Source organism: Equus asinus, chromosome 3, assembly GCF_041296235.1.
Source record: "Equus asinus isolate D_3611 breed Donkey chromosome 3, EquAss-T2T_v2, whole genome shotgun sequence".
Taxonomy (NCBI): domain Eukaryota; kingdom Metazoa; phylum Chordata; class Mammalia; order Perissodactyla; family Equidae; genus Equus; species Equus asinus.
Window position 1 is genome coordinate 69,263,964 of NC_091792.1, and position 21,904 is coordinate 69,285,867.

At 40.4% G+C, this 21,904-nt stretch overlaps 2 protein-coding genes across 10 annotated transcripts in view; one reads left to right on the forward strand and one right to left on the reverse strand.

Moving 5' to 3' along the window:
* Window positions 1-14,906, reverse strand: part of PPP3CC (protein phosphatase 3 catalytic subunit gamma) — a 97,759-nt gene extending 82,853 nt beyond the window's left edge. For 3 of the 9 annotated variants that reach the window (XM_070505221.1, XM_070505218.1, XM_070505216.1), the window contains exon 1: window positions 14,549-14,878. In XM_070505221.1, the coding sequence (XP_070361322.1) occupies window positions 14,549-14,597 (49 nt within the window). In that variant the 5' untranslated portion in view covers window positions 14,598-14,878. Of the gene's footprint in view, window positions 1-14,460 lie in introns of all 9 variants that reach the window. The other 6 variants (XM_070505219.1, XM_070505217.1, XM_014867148.3 and 3 more) reach the window with 6 other exon arrangements.
* On the forward strand, window positions 14,596-15,574 carry LOC123283883 (skin secretory protein xP2-like). Its single transcript, XM_044766414.2, has 2 exons — window positions 14,596-14,607; window positions 14,660-15,574. The coding sequence occupies exons 1-2, from the start codon at window positions 14,596-14,598 to the stop codon at window positions 15,572-15,574; spliced, it is 927 nt and encodes a 308-aa protein (XP_044622349.2).
* Window positions 15,575-21,904: the final 6,330 nt, after the last annotated feature.

Below are 21,904 nucleotides of genomic sequence, written 5' to 3' on the forward strand. Positions count from 1 at the left end.
AAGTGGCAAGAAAAGCCATCCTTGCCTTATTCCTAATCTTAGGGGAAAAGCATTCAATATTTTACCATTGAGTATGACATTAGCTGCAGGTTCTTCATAGATGATGATCAGTTGAGGCAGTTCCCCCCATTTCTAGTTTTCTGAGAGGTTTGTTAGTTTGTTTAAATCACTAATGGGTGTTGAATTTCTGTTAAATGCTTTTTCTAAATTTATTGAAGTAATCATGTGAGTTTTCTCCTTTATTTTGTTAATATGGTGGATTACATGGATTGATTTTCAAATGTCAAACAAACCTTGCATTCTTGGGATAAACTCTACCTGGTAATAATGTGTTTATATTCCTTTTATTAACACATTCAATTTGCTAATACAAGTTAGTTAAAATCTCTGATGCTAAATTATTTAAGTTGTGCTAAATTGTCTAACCTACAGTAACTACAAAACACTTTTCAATATAGGTTTTAGATTTCCATTTTCTTAATTGAAGCTGCAATAACAATAGTGATCATAATGTGTACTGGTTGTGTGCTAACTACAGAACAGGCATTAGGCTAAGAGTTTTACATGTTTTCTCATTTAACCTAATAACACTCTGTGAAGTAGTATTCTCCTCATTTGACAGATGTGGAAACCAAGGTTTAGGGAAGCTAGAAAATTTGTCTAAGATCTCACAACTAGTAAGTGGAGGAGCTCAAGTTTGACCCCAGGTCAGTTGATTCAAGAGACTAAGCTCTTGTCCTCTCTTGCTGTATGAATTTACCAAATAATCTCTCACGCTTTTTCTTAATAAACAAATCAAAGTAATATAAAATAGCTTAGAATGAAAATAATTTCTCAGAGAGGCCACTAAAGTTTAAGTCCAAATGACAACCACATAGGCACAACACAGAACAAATAACATTTATATACAAGACATACTCTCATGGAAACAAAAGGATTTTATACAATTCTAGATAGATTAGCTACAACCATCTCTTTCACACACAAACCAAAACACATAATAAAGTGAGTGACAGTGAAGTGATTATTAGTGGTCCTCTTGAATCCACTCTAATTCTCATACAGACATGCAAAATCATTCCAAAACTTCATTACTTCAATATTGTTAACAACAAATACTTCACACTTGGATTACATAAAGAACAGTAAGAAACTTTTGGCTCTATCTTAAAAGAGAACAGAGATTTTAAAAAATAATAATGAATCACTAAATTGACCTTTTTGGCATCAACTTCAATACATGAAACATACAATGTCACATACTAAGACTGCATTGTGCTTCATAATAATAAAACATTTTATTCTTTTATCATTCTACTTATCGTTGCTGACTTCCTTAATTTGATGTAAAAGTAGAAAACACTGAAGAAATTCATTGACTACAATTAGACCTTTCTCTTTTCCTAATAATAAGAGGTAGGAAAGACTGTGTGTACAATCACCAAGTCCTCCCGTTTCTTGATGAAACTGTGACATTTCAGCTTCATCTCCAACACCACCAGTTGGGGAGGTTTACAATTCAAATCTAACTGTCCAGTGTCATCCTTTTAAAGGCTGAAAAGTTGTGTTACTAACTGAAAAACAAACATTCAACAAATGAATAGATCTAAGTTTCCATAGCTAGCCTTCCTAGAATCCTGGGTAATAATCATACTTGTCAAAACCTGAGTTCTGAAATCTATAGAAGACAAAGAGCTGGAAGGATTCTTTGAGATAAATTAAAAAATACTAGGGAAGCAATTATATTCTAAGTTAAACACTTCAATATTTATCTGGCACCTACTACATGCTCACACTGTGTATGTAATGTGTAGATTACACAATTTTAACAATAGACTCTACCTTGAAGACTTTTATGTTTTATTGAAGCAGACAAAATAACCCACATAAAACAAGACATAATACAAACAGAACAGTTAGGCAATATACTGTAGGACATAGACGTAAGTATGGAAGATTATAAAGAGGGTGTCAGTGATGGCTACAGAAATCAAGGAAGAGCATCAGAAAACTGAGACTTGAGCTAGGTCTTCTGGAAGTTCCAAAGCCACTTCCACATTTTTAGGTATTTGTTATAGCAGCACTCACTCTTGGCACCAAAATACAATAAATAAAAGGTATACTAAAAGCGAAAAAAGAGAAGATTCCAGACACATATGTAATATACTGTATGTATGGATATTTTAAATGAAATATTTCAGAAAATAATTTTATATGAAATGGCATAGGAAATAACACAAATACTCCAAACACCCCTGTCCCTACCTAAAGTCTTGTCTGCCATATTTGTTTCCAATACTTTTTAAGAACTGAACAGTTACAGATGGCGCTGAAGACAGCCTGCATCCTACCCTTCCTCTCCAGAGGCGATCAGTACCTCTAGGCAGCTGTTTATCCTTCCCACGTGTATATAATTTTGTTACAAATATACCCATACACAATATAGCATATTTAAAATTTTTACATAAATGGTATCATACTGTGTATCCCTTTGAAAACTGCATTTGTATACTCAACATTGCTTTCCAGATTTATCTGGAGTGCAGCCAAGGTATCCACTTTTTCTTCACCTTTTTTTAAGCTCCACAGGTGATTCTGGTTGGTAACCAGAGTTGAGAATCATCATTTTAAGCCTATACACATTCATCTAAGAAAGGTTTTAGTGCTCCCAAGTTGCTAACATGTTAACCCAGCTTTTACCATGAGTCAGTTGCAGTCAAATTATCTGTATTTCAAATTTTTTTTTTTAAAGATTGGCACCTGAGTTAACAACTGTTGCCGACCTTTTTTTTTTCTGCCTTTTCTCCCCAACTACCCCCAGTACATAGTTATATATATATATATATTTTTTTTTTAAAGATTTTATTTTTTCCTTTTTCTCCCCAAAGCCCCCGGGTACATAGTTGTGTATTCTTCGTTGTGGGTTCTTCTAGTTGTGGCATGTGGGACGCTGCCTCAGCGTGGTCTGATGAGCAGTGCCATGTCCGCGCCCAGGATTCGAACTAACGAAACACTGGGCTGCCTGCAGCAGAGCGCGCGAACTTAACCGCTCGGCCATGGGGCCAGCCCCCATAGTTATATATTTTTAGTTGTGGGTCCTTCTAGTTGTGGCATGTGGGACGCTGCTTCAGTATGGCCTGATGAGCAGTGCCATGTCCGCGCCCAGGTTCCGAACCAGGGAAACCCTGGGCCACCAAAGGGGAACGCAGGAACTTAACCACTGGCCACGGGGCTGGCCCCTATCTGTATTTCAATAAAAATTCTTTTACAGTGCTTCCAACTCAGAAGCAAAAACTCTAACCAAACAAGGTGTGCATGATTCAAAACAATAACCAAACTATAAAATTGAGTTTCTGGTGGGGCAGGGGATGGGTGTGGCTATAAAGGGTAGTAACACAAGAGTCTTGTAACGGTACAGTTGAGTATCTTGATTGTGATGGTAGTGATGTGACGCTACACATGTGAAACCACATAGAGCTATATACACACACACAAACACACACACACGCAAGTCTGTGTGTAACTGGTGAAACAAATCAGCTCTACGGATCGTGCCAATGTCAATTTCCTGGTTTTTGTATAGTACTGTGGTCACATGAGATAATGACACTGTGGAGCAGAGGGACCTAGGGGAGGGGGTATAGAACTTCCTGTACATTTCTTTGCAATATTCTACGTATCCATAATTTTCAGAATAAAAATTTAATAAATTTTTTAAACTAAGTTTCTAAAGCACACTGAAGAAATTCTGCAGCCTTTTCACAGTCAAGTTCAATTCAATATACTGTCACAATATACATCCACTACATAAATGATACCTATTTTTAGGTAAATATACCTAACATCTGCTGCAGATCTGCATAAAAGAGAAAGGCTACATTGGTGATGACCACTTTAATCCTGCAGTAAGTATGAAAGATAAACCTTAAAACTTATTGGCCTAGTATAAGCTATTATTTTTAGATTATTGTGTGGTCTTACCCTCGTGGGACACTAGGATTTACCTAAATAGCTATCTCTGTTCACTACAAATAACCCTGCTTTCATTCCTATTTTAAGCCAGCAAGCCTGCCCTACTTTTGCAGACTTATTTCCTAATCTACTCACCTGCCTTTCGAATCATGAACCAGTTAAACACTGCCAAAGAGGTTATACTAAACATTATTACTGAAAGTCCTATGTACCTTTCAGATCCTTTCATAACCTACTAGAACAAATAACTTTATTTCAATGATCTGACATGGCTCTTTGAGTTCATTCCCTCTTTTCTTTGATGGTCACAGAACTCACTTTAAAAGTATTAGGAACTGGCCCTCCTACAACCAATTAATTAAAAACCATTATCAGTGATAGTCGGACAGAAACAATAATGTTATAGTGACATCAAATGTTTTCAATAAAACAGTTCACAACAGTCAAAAATAAACAACTTGCTTTCATGAATAAATCCGCCAATTACTTTTAATTATTACTCTGGCCATTCATTAAAACTATCATATTTTATTTTTAAACCTCGACAGAGTCTTAGGTCACAAGGACAAAACGTACCTAGGCATACACACAAAATAAGTCTTATCTCTTTAGGCCACTGATCAACAAAGTTTAAATTTGAAAGGATTATCAATTTATACAGTGAGGGAGCAAATATTTCATACCAGATATAGTCTACGGTTTAGTCATCTGCTCTTCCCAGTGGTATTAGTCATAGGAAGCTCCATAGCTCTAATTTTCTGTTACATTTTTGGGAGGCTATTATACGCTATACTAAGTACTTTTCAAGACAGCATTTAAGCTTCTAAGTATAACCAGAAACATGCTGCTTGTAGTAGGAATTCATCAAATATTTGTTTATGAGTACATGATTTCCAAAATTCTATCTATACTACAGAAAAGGAAATTTTCACCATTTTTCTTTTTAACCATTTTAGGTTTAAATCCGTTTAAAAGCTAAGGAGTCTAAGGTTGGAAAATATAAAATACGACACTCTTAAACCTTCATTTCACGTATGCCACTTAAAGTTGAATAGACCTGCTGTCAAATCTGACCAGGACTCAAGATTTACTCCTTTAATAAAGAACAGCTAACATTTACTAAGCACTTACTATGGGCGCTATGCTAAGCACTCGACATACAAGATGAGATGCAATCTTTAAATTCTGAGGCAGATACTGCCATCTCCCATTTTAAACGTGAAGCAAGGAAAACAACAAAAGTCTCAAAGCCAGGAATTAGCAGAGCCTGTGTGCTCTCCCGCACGGCCTTCTACAAAATAAGCTTCTTATGCTTTCACTTACTTAAACATTCACTAAGCACTTATGTGCTAAGCACTGAATTCAGCATTAAGAAAACGTAGTTCTTGCCCTTGAAGAGAACAGTTTAGCGTGAATAAAGAACATAAAAACATTTAAAGAAATTTGTACAGCAATGAGATTTGCTCATGGGAGCACACAGGCAACACCTAACCCTTCTCCTGATGATGACAGCAGCTAACGTGTATCTGAGCACTTACTGTGTGCCATCACCACACTCGTGGAGCTTATTTAATCCTTACAACTACCCTGTAAACTAGGTTTTATTATCCCTCTTCCTCAGACAGGGGAACTGAGGTAAAACACGGTTAAGTGATTTGTCCAAGGTCATGCGGATATTAAATGAGGCAGAATTTGAATCCAGGTATGTCTGACTTCGAAGGCCATGTTCAAAAACCGTTACTCTATACAGCCTCCGAGTAAAGGAGAAAAAGCTTCTGTGATGTCTTCTTGGCTAAATCTTGAAAGATCAATGAATAGGTGCCAGGCAAGGTGGGGGACAAGATTCTACACAGAAGCAATGAAAAGAGCCTGTTCACAGGTACTAAACAACATGGCACTCTAGGGAACTACAAGTGGTAGGAGAGTAGGTTTGGGAATGGGGGCGTGAAATGAGGAGAAGAAAGTAATGCAAGGTCAGAGATTTAGCACGAAGGGAACCATATATCAACAAAGTTCGAGTTTATCCTACAGGCAGGTAGTGCTCATGAAGGATTTCAAGCACAGGAATGATCCTTGACATTATCCACAGATCATGATGGCAGCGTGGAGACTAGATTAAACAGTCCTAGCAAGAGGCTACTGCAATAAAATAAGCAAGAACTGAGAGAGGGAGAGGAAGTAGAAGGTTATGTAGAGAGCAAAAGTGCACGGACTGAGTCTGGTAGATCTGCACATGAAGTGAAAGGGGCAGGAAAAAGTCTGGCCTGACTCCAAGGCTTGTCACCTAAGCCAGTGACTAAATGGGTAAGTGATGCGATTAACAGGGATGGGAAATACACTTGGAAAACCCTTTCTCTCTCCTCTACTTATTAGTGCTTTTTAATATTTATTTCATCTCTCTACCACCTTTTCACTTCAATCTCTCCAATAAAACTCAAACAACACTGTCTCACTTTTCACAATATCTATTTTCATAATGTCTGAAATTTCCACAATTCTGGATTATGTTTATAAGCTGATTAAGCTTTGGGTTTTTTTAAACACACAGCCTTCAAAATAATCTTGCTGTCCCCCTAATGGAATCACGGTCAATTTCCCTAGCAGTTGTCAGCCATCCCACTTCCTCTTCCTTTCTTCATTTTACCTCTTTCAATCCTCTGACACTCCTAGTTCACTCATCCTCTCCACTCAGTCAGGCAAACTCTGCTTCTCCATCCTTAGTTCTGCATGTTTTCCAAGCCCCAATAGCTGAAACAAACCGTTTTCTGCTAAACCAGTTGCCTCCAATTCACATCAGCTATAATATACTTTAAAATTCACTTTCTTCTTTTTAGCTTTCTCTCACTAAGACACTACTGAATTCTCAAATATGACAGTAGCCTTTCCTAAGCCTAGCTGTTTTGAGGTATTTCTTAATTGTACTTTTTTTCTCTCCCCAACTTTGTATTTTGAAAAACTGAAATCCTATAAAAAAGTGAAAGAATAGTAAAATGAACATTCATTGCTCTTTACCTATATTCACCATCATGAACGTTTTGCCACTTTTGCTTTCCCTCTTGACAAATACATAATTTTCTCCCTGAACCACCTGGAAGCAAACTGCAGCCACCATGACATCTCAATCTAAATACTTCATCAAGTATAGCCTAAGAATAAGAACATTCTCCTTTAACCACATTACCGTATCATCACACCTAACACCTATTTAACATTGATATATCCAATATATACTCCATATTCGGATTTCCCCAATTGTCCCCAAAATGTCCTCTATGGCTTTTTATTTTCCCAATCCAGGATTGGCTCTGTACTTGACAGTCATTTCTCTTTCATCTTCTTTTATCCAGAATAGTCCTCCAGGCTTCTTTATTTTTAGATCACTTTGACATTTTTGAAGCGTTCAGACCAGGTGTCTTGCAGAAAGTCCCACAAATTGGATTTGTCTGATTGTTTACTATAACTAGATTCAGGCTGAACACTTTTAGCAAGTATTACATAGGGAATTCCTGAATGAATCCTTAAATTATCTCCTAGTCTTTCACTTAGAATTTCAGTCTCTTGGGCTGACATTGTCTAGACACTGCACAAAAACATGTAGTTGTTAATATTCAATAAATCTAATAATGATCATCAAAGATATACACTGCCTTGGCCAGCTTATACAGCATATCTTTCTATCACCCAATCTAGAGATCCTGGTTACCAAGTTATACCTTCTTCTAATAATAAACAAAGACTCAAGAAATTAAAAGATCTCATGATAAAAATCTAATTTGCCAACAAAATGAAACTGAATATAGGGAACCAAAAGTTCTCTCCAAATACCCCTGAATAATTAGGTGGATTATAAAGATAACTAAGTCAGATATGACTTAGGCTGATTAGGTTGGGTTGAAATTTTTTAGACTTCAGTTTTGCACTTTAAAATGCAGCTAAAGGGGCCGGCTCCGTGGCTGAGTGGTTAAGTTGGCGCGCTCCACTGCGGCGGCCCAGGGTTCGGATCCTGGGTGCGGACATGGCACTGCTCGTCAGGCCACGTTGAGGCGGCGTCCCACATCCCACAACTAGAAGGACATGCAACTAAGATATACAACTGTGTACAGGGAGGGTTTGGGGAGATAAAGCAGAGAAAAAAAAAAAAAAAGATTGGCAAGAGTTGTTAGCCCAGGTGACAATCCTTGAAAAAAAAAATGCAGCTAAAATTTAACTCTTTGAAAACTCCAAAAGAGTGTTATATTCTATTAATGACTGCACGAAAGGATGAAATGAAGAAGAGACACCACTTTATTTCCATTAGTCCTTTAGCAATTAAGTAGTAACAAAGCCCCCAAGTGACTACAAATACCAGAATTCACTGAATGATTTTCTCTCTCAGAGACATGTCTAAAAATTAGCTTTTTCCCAAAATGTCACTTTAATGGAAAGATATTCTACTTTTATTACTAAATACTGCTTGGGAAAAGGTTAATTAATTCTTTAATTCACTTTAAGAAATGAGTAGTTAGCATTTTTCTCTGAAATGATCCAATAACATTTTTTTCTTACTTTATAGTAAAATGTGATAATATGTTACTTTATGGAAGAAAGCTTTATTACCAAATGTCTGATATAAATAAGGCTTCAAATCATAACCATTAACATACAGGTAAAAAAGAATACCTTATTCCTGCTCAAAAAAGAATTAAGTGTTTAACTTAAGAAGTCCTTTTTGGGGCCGGCCCCGTGGCGGAGTGGTTAAGTTCGCGCGCACCGTTGCCGCAGCCCAGTGTTTCGCCAGTTTGAATCCTGGGCACCGACATGGCACCACTCATCAAGCCATGCTGAGGCAGCATCCCACATGCCACAACTAGAAGGACCCACAACTAAGAATATACAACTATGTACCAGGGGGCTTGAGGGAGAAAAAGGAAAAAATAAAATCTTTAAAAAAAAAAAAGATGTCCTTTCCAAGGTTTGAGACTTTCACTCAGATGTATGAATCTCAAATAGCATCGATTTCCAATGTTTAGTTTGGCAGCTTGTTAATTACAAAGGTTAAACTAAGCATAACTTAAACAAATACTGTTGATAAACTTAGGAGATACGCACTATATGACCCGTTCACATTGAATATTTATACTTGAAAATGTTTCTTCTGAGTTGGTATTGTATCAATTGATTGAAAATATAAAGGACCAAAATATGAACATAAGCACTTTCAACCCATTTTCATGCTGACTGAAACCATCATGAAAGAATTTAGGTAAAATTACAATATTTATGGGGCCAGCCCCAGGTATAGGGGTTAAGTTGGGCACTTTCCACTTCAGCGGCCCAGGTTCACCAGGTCGGACCCCAGGTACACACCTACATCACTTGTCAGCCGTGCTGTGGCTGCGACCCCAGACAAAGTAGACACAGGGCAACACAGATGTTAGCTCAGGGCTAATCTTCCTTAGCAAACCCCCCCCCAAAAAACAAAAATAAACAATATTTATGTTAAAATTTATGTTTATTATAAATATTGCATAATGAAAGCTTCAATATATGTGATCCATTTTCCTTTGAATTCAAAATATACCAGTAGGTGGAAACATACAAAAAAGTATTAAGAGCAGTTGCTTATGGAGGGAAAGAATATGAAGTCTTTGTTTTCTTCCCTTTCTGCCTTTCAAATTTTGTAATTATCAGGGTTAAGCTTATATTTAAGAGAAAAAAAATTTTTTTTTTTCCCGAGGAAGATTAGCCCCAAGCTAACATCTGCTGCCAATCCATCCTCCTCTTTTTGCTGAGGAAGACTGGCCCTGAGCTAACATCCGTACCCATCTTCCCCTACTTTATATGTGGGATGCCTGCCACAGCATGGCTTGCCACACGGTGCCATGTCTGCACCCAGGATCCAAACAGGGGAACCCGGGCCGCCGAAGCTCAACGTGCACACTTGGCTGCTGCGCCCCCGGGCTGGCCCCAGAAAAAAAAATTTTTTAACCCTTGGTAAATCCATTTCTGATCATATGAGAAAGGGGAAGAGGGGACAAGAGCTGTGGAAATAAATGAGCCATAAGTATCAGAGACTCAAGTGAGGTTCAGGGTTTGTTGTCAGTGCCAGTGAGTCAATTCTGACCCCTAGTGACCCTGTGTACAGCATGCCTGGTCCTTTTTGCGCCATCCTCCCATCTTCTGGCACTCTATCAGACAATGCCCCATCGCTATTCATAGGGTTTTCATGACCAGTTTTTTCGGAAGTGGGTGGCCTGGTCCTTCTTCCTAGTCTATCTTAGTCTATGAAGCTTTCTGCTGAAACTTGTCCCACGAGTGACCCTGCTGGTGTTTGAAATACCAGAGGCATAAATTTCAGCAGCACAGCAACATGCAGCTGCCACATTATGACAACCAACAGACGGGCGGTGTGGTTCCCTTGCCAGAAAACGAAGCCAGGCCATGGTAGTGAGAGCACAGGGCTTGGGGTTCAGGACATACTTGTGGAAATAGCAATTTTTGTCTATACTACTCTTCTTAAAATCTCTTAAGAAAGCCATAGTTACACTATTCCCAGTGCCAGGTATTAAAAACTCAGTAGTCTCCAATGTGTGCTACAAATGACAAAGGACATTCTGTGCATGTACAATAGATGTGAATTCCAAGAGAATGGGAGAGCTGTATCAGTATCTTACTGAAAAGAAGTCTGACTTTTCTGTTAAATCCTATTTGGCCACCAAATAACAAACTCAGACAACAGATTCTCCATATCTATCATGTAATTCCTAGCGAAATTTTCTTGGGGCTTCCTAAAAGATTCAGCCCAGAGGAATAAACTCTTTTTATAAAAATTACCGTCAAAGAAAAAAAATTCCCTCAAACAGAAAAAGAAACTTGCAAACCAGGGGCAAAAAAAATCAAGCTGAAAACTTCGCCATTCAATTATTTGAGTTTCTAGTTTTATAGTCCAGATACCAGCCGTGATGCCCCAGTGCACATGGACTGTTCCAGAGGCTCACCGAAATGCTACTCTTGAAAGGAAGAAGAAACAAATGAGCACCTATTGGCCTACAGTGCAGATGGCTCTCCATAAATATTTAATGAATGAGTGAAATCATAAGAATTTTTATATTTTTAAACATAAAATAAACACCTTCAACTGCTAGAGAAGAAACCAGCTGTCAGGGAAGTACTAGACAGACTGTACTGGTCTCTTCACATTGTTACCCTTGGGATTCCACCCAGATATCCTTTATACTGTAGAAAAGGTATTTTCCTGACTGGGAACCGTTTCCCAACCTATGTTATAATTTACATACTTTCTAATTCTGCTATTTTTCAAATGTTAATGATTTCTCTATGAATCACTTTTAGTAACTGATCTATTTATCAAACTACTATTATGTTTCATACTACTACCCTGTCTTAAGCTTTTCACATTCCTTATGTTAGCTTGGATGCTGGACAAAGAAGGGATTAATAACCCTATTTGACAGATGAGATTATTGAAGCAAAAAAAAAAAAAAGAGTTTAAGTAAAAAGGCAAGATTAAGAAAAAAACAGGCAAGGCGACAAATAAGCTCCAGGAGCAGGAGTAAAATCTAGGTTTTCTGACAAGCAGTCCAGTTTCTCTTCATTTTAGGAAAGCTGCAGTTTAAAGGACACCTAAAATACAAATCAGTTTATCCACTCACCGACTTTTCTCCAAGATTTGCTCAAACAAAACAATTAAGTAGACTTTAAAGTTAAAAGGAAATGACAGAAGCAAAAATAACTGGGGTGTGGTCTAACCTCTGAAAAAGATTTTCAGCTGTGAATAAATGCAGACAACTCCGGCCAGACAAGATAACATCAGGTCAGGATTTATTACCCAATACAATGGACCTTAGCTATATATACAGTGCCCCTTACCCTCTCAGAACCACCTTCAACTATTTTAAACTCTGGAAAACCCAGAGAAAAAGCAACATAAGTCACCAAGAAGCCAAAATTGCTGTGGTCATGTTCTTATGCTAAAGTTTTTAAATACGAGATAAATCCACTCATTCTAAGGGCTTGAAATCATTTAAGTTTCATTTATTTAAGTGTAATCTTTTTTTCAAATTGTGTTTGTGGTTTTTTTTTAAAGACTGGCACCTGAGCTAACATCTGTTGCCGATCATTTTTTTTTCTTTCTGCCCAAAGCCCCCCAGGACATAGTTGCGTATTTTAGTTGTGGGTCCTTCTAGTTGTGGCATGTGGGACGCCGCCTCAGCGTGGCCCGATGAGCGGTGCTAGGTCCGCGTCCAGGATCCCAACAGGCAAAACCCTGGGCGGCTGAAGCAGAGCACATGAACTTAACCGCTTAGCCATGGGGCCAGGCCCTAAGTGTAATCTTTTAAGTATATAACATGCAGTAATTTATAATTTCACCGGAAAAAAAATGTGAACCATCCAGACCATGAGGGTGTTCACTTAACTGTGAGCATGTCTAGCAATAAGCCAGCACCTGCATTTTAACCACGTTTTATTTTAGTTTACTTCTATGTTCAAGGGTCTCAAAGGGTCATTTTAAAATTTCCTTTATACCTTATGGTAGGCTATGGTGGAAATTACATGCTACAATGGCGATCAGAATTTGAGAGTTGTGACGGTCTGAAGACTGCCACTAAGCTTCACTCAGATCCTGTTTACTCTGACTTGACACAGTTTTCGTTCATCTAGTTCCCTGCTTACTTCAGTTTAGAAGTGGCAGATTAAAAGAGCACATTTTGGGGCTGGCGTGGCCAAGTGGTTAAGTTTGCAAGCTCTGCTTTGGCAGCCCAGGGTTCTGCCAGTTCGGATCCCGGGCACAGACATGATGACACCACTCATCAGGCCATGTTGAAGCGGCGTCCCACATGCCACAGCTGGAAGGACCCACAACTAAAATATACAACTACATACTAGGGGGATTGAGGGAGGGAAGGGAGAAAAAAAAAGAAGATTGGCAACAGTTGTTAGCTCAGGTGCCAATCTTTAAAAAAAAAAAAAGCATATTTTGACAGAGAACAGTACTGGAGGAGATAAGCTAAAAACAGACAAAAGCATTAAACTGGCATAGCAGTGAGGACTCATTTCAGTACAGGAGAAAACTGCCAACACCCTCATACAGCAGAATGCACCGGCCATGTTAATAGCACAGGACAGAAATTAATGTACATAATGATGACCTTGATTTATCAAAAAAGGTTATGTTTAGTATATTCTGAATCTTAGAAGAGGGTTATATACTCTTTATGTGTTAGACACATAAAGACTAATATTAAAATGATCAAAATAATTTACCAGTTAAAGGGTTGTCTGTCATATGAGCAATCCACTTGAATCTCTAATGACAACAGACAAATGCTCAGTAGATAAAGCTCAAAAATCCCATTATGTATATTTTCTAAATATTATATAGTGTAGATAGTCAACATTTATGGTCCACAATTATGGTGCTAACTTTTCAAAGGGAAAAAACTAAGTTACACACTAAAATTACATAGTGCAGACAATCAACATTTATGATGCTTGAAATTTTTAGGGGGCAAATAGTGAAGTTAAACACTAAAATTCTCCCCCTTCATTTAACATTCAATAGGCTTTTCCACTTAAAAAAAAAGTATTCTTGTCACCAATCTTAGTTTCCTTTCTCGTTCTAACTACCAAAATGAAAAAATAAAAGTATTTTAATAGTTTTCCCGACTTACGGCTAAGCCCTTTACCCAAAGGCCACTAACACACCTGGTCTAGGCTTACTTCCTTCTTATAAAATACTGCTTTCAAACCAATTGTTAAAACTCAGAAGAGTTGTACGTAAGTCTCCTATGGCTGAACAAAAGCAGCACAGAAACTAGCGGGTATGTTTAAACCGGTATTCTTGGTTTAAGGGCAGAAACAGTCACAATGTAAAACCCCATAGGTCATTAGTAAGGAACATCTTTAGTTTATGTTGGACATCTGAATCAGAAAACATCATTCTCCAAGTCCTTACGGCCAAAAGGAAAATAAAACACCAGCATCACGTCAAGAGATCTGTAAATCCCAACATAAAATGGATTTGTTTGTATTTGTTTCACCATATTGTTTCTTTTAATAACAGCAGTGAACTGTGACGATCGGGAGAAAGTGGGCCAAAAGGTACGTGGTATATGTCCTAGAAAACTGTGGGGGAGGGGCGAGAAAGAGCTGGTCCTGAAGGAGGGGAGCGGCAGAAGAGCTGACTTGGAAGTCCACTAACTCCCTGCCCGCATCCCCCTGGATGGCTTCCCCAGTTAAGAGACTAGAAAAGAGGAATCGTTCCTTTTAAAAAGACGGGCATCAGGCCTTTTTGGACGGTGGGGAAGAAATCCCCACCCCACCTTAAAGTCCGCCACGACGGGAGGTCAAGTGGCAATCTCCAGGGTGTAGGCGCCGCAGAAGACGCCCGGGGCCCCCGCGGGACCCCCGCCCCTCTCGCACACCCCACCAAGTCCTCGTCCGGGACGGGGGCAGCCTGGGTCCCCGCCGCCCTCCTGCCTCCCCCACCTCGGCTCCCTCTCTCCGTCCCCGAGCCGCTGCCCGGCCGAGGGCCGTTTCCCGCGGGTCGACGAGGAAGGCCCGGCCCGCCTGGCACCTTTAATGACGCGTTCGGTGGTGGAGAGGTGGACGTTCCTCCCGGACATGGTCCCCTCGGCCTGCTCCGGCCCCGGAGACGCCAGACGCGCTCCTCCGCCCTCGCCTCCAGCGGCCTCAGCTCCCCGGGCGCTCGGCCCGCGGTGCCGCGGCCCCAGCTCCCTCGGGCGGCGCAGACACCCGACCGAGGCGGCAGCGGCAGCCCGGCCTCAAGCCTCACGGACACGGTGCGGGCCCCGTGGCCTCTAGCCCGGGAGGCGCGGAATCGGGAGCGCCCGCGCCCGCCGCTCAGGGAGGCAACCGGGGCTCCTCGCCGCCCGGCCGTGCGCGCGCGCGCGCCCCCGCCGGCACTCCCCCAACTTCCCAGCGGCCCGCGCGCAGCCGCCGCCGCCGCCGCGCCGAGGCCCAGCGCGCGACACCGCCGGCGGCCGGCGCGGCCGCCGATCCCGGCCTCCCGCTCTCCACGGAGGCCCTCGGCCGCGCGGCCGCCATCTGCGCACGCGCGCTTCCCCCGCCTTCGGCTCCGACAGCCCGTTTTCCCTTGTCAGCGACCGGCCGTGCCTGCGGCTGCCTCGTCGTCTGCGGCCTGCCGCGCCGGGCCGGTCGCCCCTCCCGGCGGCCCCGAGGCGAAGCAGCCGCATCTGGTGTCCCAGCAGCCGCGGTGTGGAGCCGCGAGCCCCCGGGCCAGCGTGCAGAGCCTGCCCTGCAGACCCCGCCCTGCAGACCCTGTCCCTCGCCGCGGCCGTCAGCCTGGCCGCGCTCCCGCGTCCGCCGCGCCCACCGCGGCCCCGCCGCCTCCTTGCGCTTGTTGCGTGCGGCTGGGGCCGTAGACGGACGTTCGCGTCCAGCCGCCGGGGCACGAGGCGGGCCCAGCTCCCGAGGCGGGCGCGCCGGCCGTGGGCTGGGAGACAGGGGCGGCCGCTCCAGGAAGCCCCCGGGCCAGGCCGGCTTGGCGGGGCCGCCGCTCGCGCCTGTGGACAGGGCGACCCTGGCTCAGTTGCAGGACCTTGCCCTCAGTAAACCGTAGGCCCAGAATGCCGGCTGTCTTACCACGCCTGCCCTCCCTCGCCAAGGGTAGTGCCTGGCAAGGTCAGAGGTATTTTGATGTCAGCAACGATAACGGAATGTTGAAGCTGAGACCCAGGGAAGTGTACGCAAGTTATGGGCAAGCCGGTCTTAACAGTTACTGCGGTGGCCACTAAGAATTCCTATGTGGCTATGTACATTTAAATTAAATGAAAGATTTACATATTTATTATTCAAGTGCACTAGCCGCATTTCAAGTGCTCACTAACTACCTGTGGCTAGTGGCTACCTTAGTGGACGTGGTAGGATGGACGTTCCCATCGCAGCGGAACGTTCCGTCGGACGGCTCCCAGCTATAAAAATATAGAAGATCTTCATTAACGTGGACTCAGGATTGGGAGGAGGTGCGGGGATATGCGCCCGGAGGGAGGCCTTGAATCTTGCCATTCATAGCAACCCCAGCAGGCTGAAGACCACTCTAGGAGCTGAATAGAATTTGATTCTGTTTTCTTAGGTCTTGACTTAAGGCTTCCACCCAAGAGAACTGTTCGGATATCTTGAGGAAGTTTTTTATTTAAAAAGTAATGAGCCCCACATTTCTATCAAACAGAGAAAATTAAAGGTCAGAATTAAATTGGTCCGTGCGTCATAGTGGATGCTAAAATTCCTCTGGAAGAACGTAAACAAGATAGCTAAAAAGAAAAAGTTTAAGAAAATACTACAAACCTATGTGAAGAGGTGGCGTACTCAATAATAGTGGTGGAAAAATTAACCAACTATTTGGATCCCAAGTTGGAGTCACTCCATAACAGTATAAAGTGAACCTGGTTTAAAGAGTTATGTGTAAAAAATAAAAGGAAAAAAATCTAGAAGAAAATGAGGAAGTTATCTTTCTTGGATAGTTGTGGTAATTATAGAACTAACAGATGCCAATAGATGCTGACACCCCTTCACTTCATGTGTGCGTTTATCAGATCAAAACCAACTCAATGAATTCTAGATAAGGACTTTCTAAGCGCAAAAGCAAGGAATCATAAAAGATTGCTATGTTTGACTATTTGAAAAAGATAAAGAAGCACAAGATGGGAAATAGTTGCATCTCATGTCAGAGTAAAGAATTTTGACTATTCAATAGAAGAACTCTACAATACGAGTATGGACAAACACCTTGAACAAAGAATTCATAAAATAAAATGTGGGCTAGCCGGGTGACACAGTGGTTAAGTTCGCACGTTTGGCTTCAGTGGCCTGTAGTTTGCCGGTTCAGATCCCGGGTGCAGACCTATGCACTGCTCATCAATCCGAGCTGTGGCAGGCCTCCCACATATAAAATAGAGGAGGATGGGCACAGATGTTAGCTCAGGGCCAATCTTCCTCAGCAAAAACGAGGAGGATTGGCAGCAGATGTTAGCTCAGGGCTGATCTTCCTCAAAAAAAAAAAAAAAAAAAGTAAGGCACTAAACATTAAAAAATGTTCAACTTTATTAGTAATAAAAATGCAAATTAAAATAAGATGCCACTTTTCACATAGAAAACTGGAAAACATTTTTAAAAAGTGACACTGTTGGTAGAATTATAAATTAGTGCAACTTCTCTGGAAAGGGATTTGGAAGTATCAGTCAAAGAAGACATATGTACGACCAGTGAAAAGATAGTCAACACCGTTAGTCGTCAGTGCAATGCAAAATAACCCATATCGAGATACCACTTCACTAGCCTTCTAGAATAGCTAAAATTAAAGACTGTCAGGACCAAGTGTTGGCAAGGATGGGAGCACATTGAACTCTCCTATGTTGCTGGTGGCAGAGTAAATTGTTGCAACTACTTTGGAAAACAGTTTTGAAGTTTCTTGTAAAGTTAAATATGTACCTATTCTATGACCCAGTAATTTTACTTTTAGGTATTTTACCCAAAAGCAATAATTATCCAAACAATGGAATACTACTCAGCTAATAAAAGAGAAATGATTATCGATACATACAACAATATGAATGAATCTCAAAAACATTGTGTTGAGCAAAAAAAGCACAACACAAAATAGTATATACTACATGATTTCATTTGCATAGGAAAATGGTTAAATGAAGTATGATACTGGATGGAACATTATGCATTATGAAAAACCATCATATTTTAGATTAGAAAGATATTTAATGTCATGAGAAAAACCTCAGAAAATAATGAAAACTGAAAAAGCTAGAATATAACCATAGACAGTATGGACCCTGTTTTGTTAACAGTCAAGCAAATGTATTCATGAAAGACTAGAAGGAAATATTAATATATTCATTCAGTAAATATTAATTAGATGCCAACTGTGCCAGGCACTCTGCTAGTTGGTAGGGATATGGTCATGAGCTAAAATTGACACAGTTCATACCCTCACGAAGCATTACATGATGAGGAAAAAAATGTTAACAATAGCCATGTCTTGGTGGTGTGATTAAGGGTGACTTATAAAAAACAAAAAATAATTTTCTGTATTTTTCCAGTTTTCTGTGGTGAGAAATTGTTACTTTATAACTAGCTGAAAATAAAGAAAAATAGTCTTTTCTTTCAAAGGCCTATTGTCCAGGCCTATTTCCAGTAGCGTTAAATATTCATTCATTTCTGACTGATTGCTCTGATCAAAACATTTAGAACCACTCATGAAAATGTAAAATAAGAAAACTCTTTTTTTTTTTTTCTTGAGGAAGAGTAGCCCTCAGCTAACATCTGCTGCCAATCCTCCTCTTTTTGCTGAGGAAGACTGGTCCTGAGCTAAGATCCGTGCCCACCTTCCTCTACTTTATATGCAGGATGCCTGCCACAGCATGGCTTTTGCCAAGTGGTGCATAGGTCTGCGCCTGGGATCCGAACCGCCAAACTTTGGGCTGCCAAATTGGAACATGTGAACGTAACCACTGTGCCACTGGGCCGGCCCCAAGAAAAGTCTTAATTAAGCTCCCTTCCCAAACAGTTTTTTCTTTAGTGAGTAACACAACTTTATTGGTGGCGGTGGTGTTCTCAGTCAGCACATGAACAGTTCCCAGCAACTTGGAAATCTCTTATTTCATTCAGCTTGTACACCTTTCCACGTGGCCAGGGTCAGTATTTTTATCTAATTGGTGGATTTGCTTCTCTTTCCTTTTACTTTCTGCATTGGTCAGAATTGTGCAAATATTTGAAATTACCAGGATTCATGTTTAATCGGCATTTGTACTAATTTCTTCAAATCTAGATTTCCTTCTCACAGGACTTGTGAGACTCGGTATATTTCCTTATGAAACTCCCTAAGCACTTCATAAACCTTAATTAATGACCAGCTCTTCTGAGAAATAATTATGAATGCTTTTAATTTAACAGAAGCACAGGGAATCCTAGTTTCCACTGTTGTATAACACTTACCTGGCTTCAGCTTCTATTTGTATAAAGCCATTAAATATTAAACTTCTGTGTTAAATGCAGTCAAGAGAACTGTAGAATAGTTTAAAACTAGGGTAAAATGAACATTCCTAAAATAGCTACACACAACAAAAGGTATTTTATAGTGTAGAATCTCTCATATTATATGAAAAGCACTACATAAATGTTTTTATTAGTAACACGTATTGTATGGACATCATATAACTATACCTTATTTTATTCATAGCTTCCTACGAGTGCATTTAATTTTGATTAAATTACCTTGGCATGGATCCCCCGCCCCCAGTCTTGAGGTCTAAAAGAATTAGTGAATTCAGGTAAAAATATATATATTTTTGTAATTGGAAAAACATGGCCCAAAGCAACATCCTATCAATAGCCTGACATAAACTTAATAATCTCTTTAGACATTTGCAAGTAAAACATGCTAATGAAGTTCTGCTGACTGGTAAATATTTAGATTGATATTCAGCTCATTTTTTGGGCAGTGTGCAAACCTCTTAACAGTGTGTTATCCCTTGGTCTTCCTGGGAGAACCCAATACTATCAGAACTATGACAAGGATTGCGGAGCCCCAAAGCTGCCATCACTCTCTTTTACTTTTGTTTGCACTGTTACAAAGCCGGAGAAAATGGCAGCAGTCATTACTGGTTACCTAACACCGTACAGTCTGGAAGAATAGAATCTAATAGCTCTCCCACACCTGGGCTCCAGCATCCTGCAGGTAAGATGCCACAGGCAAATGGCAATGGCTTTTATCATGTTGCTTGGGCCAAAACTTTAGGGGCAGGCTTGGGGGGTGGCTGGATCGGGAGGCTCTGTCCCTCACACATCGTATCTGTCAACTTACTCCCCCTACAGTCCATTTTTCCATACAACAGATCTAACTCAAAACCTAAATCTGATATATGTCATTCCTCTGCTTCAACTCCTCAAATGTCTCCTCCTTTCCTGACAGTGGTCTGACTCCTGTCTACTTCTTTAAACTCAGCTCAAACCTCTGCCCCATGCCTGCTACAGTTCAGACACAGTGGCCGTGTTTATACCGTATATAGTACAATTTATACAAACCGGCCTCAAACAGACCAAGTTCATTTCTCTTCCGGAGCTCTCACGTTTGCTTCCCATTAGCCTAGAACATTCTTCTCCTAGATCTTCACGAAGCTACCTCCTCATTACTTAGGGCTCAGCTCAAATGGGTCTCCTGGGAGAGGCCTTCCCTGACCACCAGAGTAGCTAAAGCTACACACCCCTACCGCTCTCTGCCTCACTACCCCGAGTTAATTTCTCTGCAACACATTCCTCTGTGTCCACTCTTTCTTTAAGGGGAGCACCTTTGTCTGTTTTGTTCACTGCCATGTCATGCTGTATCTGGCACAGAGGTGGAGCTCAACAATTTGTTGAATGAATGACTACCATCTTACTCTTGTCTAGAACAGAAGTTCCTAACTCGTGGCAAGGGCTTCAAACCATTCCCTCCCCATCCTGCTCCCAAGCGTAGGGGAAATTAAGATTTTGAGTATATTTGTAAGACCTTTGGGGTGTGTGGGAAAGCATATTTTTCAGATTCTCAAAGGAATCCCAACAAAATGTTAATTACCACTGGAATTGAGTTTTAATTTATAAAGCACTTTCTCATACCTTTAGGTCTCCTTATGTTTACGGAGATTGTATAGAAATTATCTTTCCTACTCATAGATAAGGCCTTTGAGGTGCGGAGAAGTTAAACAACAGAGTTCACACAGCCAGTCGATGGTGGAAGTGACATGAATCCATTCTTTTGGACTCAAGATCCTGTCGGCTGAAGACAAAGACAGAATGCAGAACCCTGGGCTAGTAGGTTTGTATTCGTTCTTGCTTATCTTCATTTGCTTCAAAAAGCAGCAAACTGAAACACTTTTCTAAGGACTTTCTTATTTAAACTAGCTTATAAGGCTGCATTAAAATTTTCAATGAAAAAATATTACCATCAGCTAGATCAAGACAGTTTTCAAGCAAAATTTTAATGTATGAATCAAGGAATGCAAAGTAGTTTTCCATTGGGCTAAGTAGAGCATAATTAGGAGACAGATTTGCAGGAATAAATCTAACACAGCTTAAAACAAAATGAAAACAATGTTGAGATCACTAACGTTTAGATTTTATCTACCCTTTTAGTTAGGATACATAATTGAACAATCCATACTGAAAAATCGATTTAACCTAATTTTTATAAACTAATTTTTATTTAAAATTTAAAATTTTAATTTTATTATATAATTTATATATAATTAATATAAATACTATTGTTTATTTTTAATTTTAATTTTTGTAAATTAATTTTTATAAATTTTATAAAATAAGTTTTTACAAGAAAGAAAAATCTAAATTTAATTTCTCTCTTCCCTGATCACACAATTTTCAACAGGGGGAAAAAACTACATTGTTTGGAGAATTACTCCAGAATGTTTAAACCCCGTGAATTTGGCAGCATAAGGGATTTCTTCTCAAGGGCCATATCTACGGATACAGCCAGATACTGGCTTCAAAAGAGCTTGTTTTATTAACCTCAAGAAGTTATACAGAACATGCCAATTGAAAGACTCTCTTATTCTGGGAAGATACAGATCAAAGAGACTTTTTTCTTTCCTTACTAGCATCTATAAGACCTAATCCTTTATTTAAAAAAACAAAAAAGTCTCCTGTATTGAATTAGTTATTTTCCTTCCCCTGAAAACCCACAAGGTTAACACACTTTTGAAGAAATTTCCATAATACTGGCTTGGGTGTCATTTTTAGATTTTGATGTATTTACAAATGTTAGCCAAGTAGGGAGCCTGAGGGCTCTGCATCCTGGGACCTGCCACCATCCCCTGATGGCATCATAGTCCAATTCCAGTCTGCCAGCCAGGTGCGCCAGAAGGCGAGCGTAGGCCCAGCTCTACGT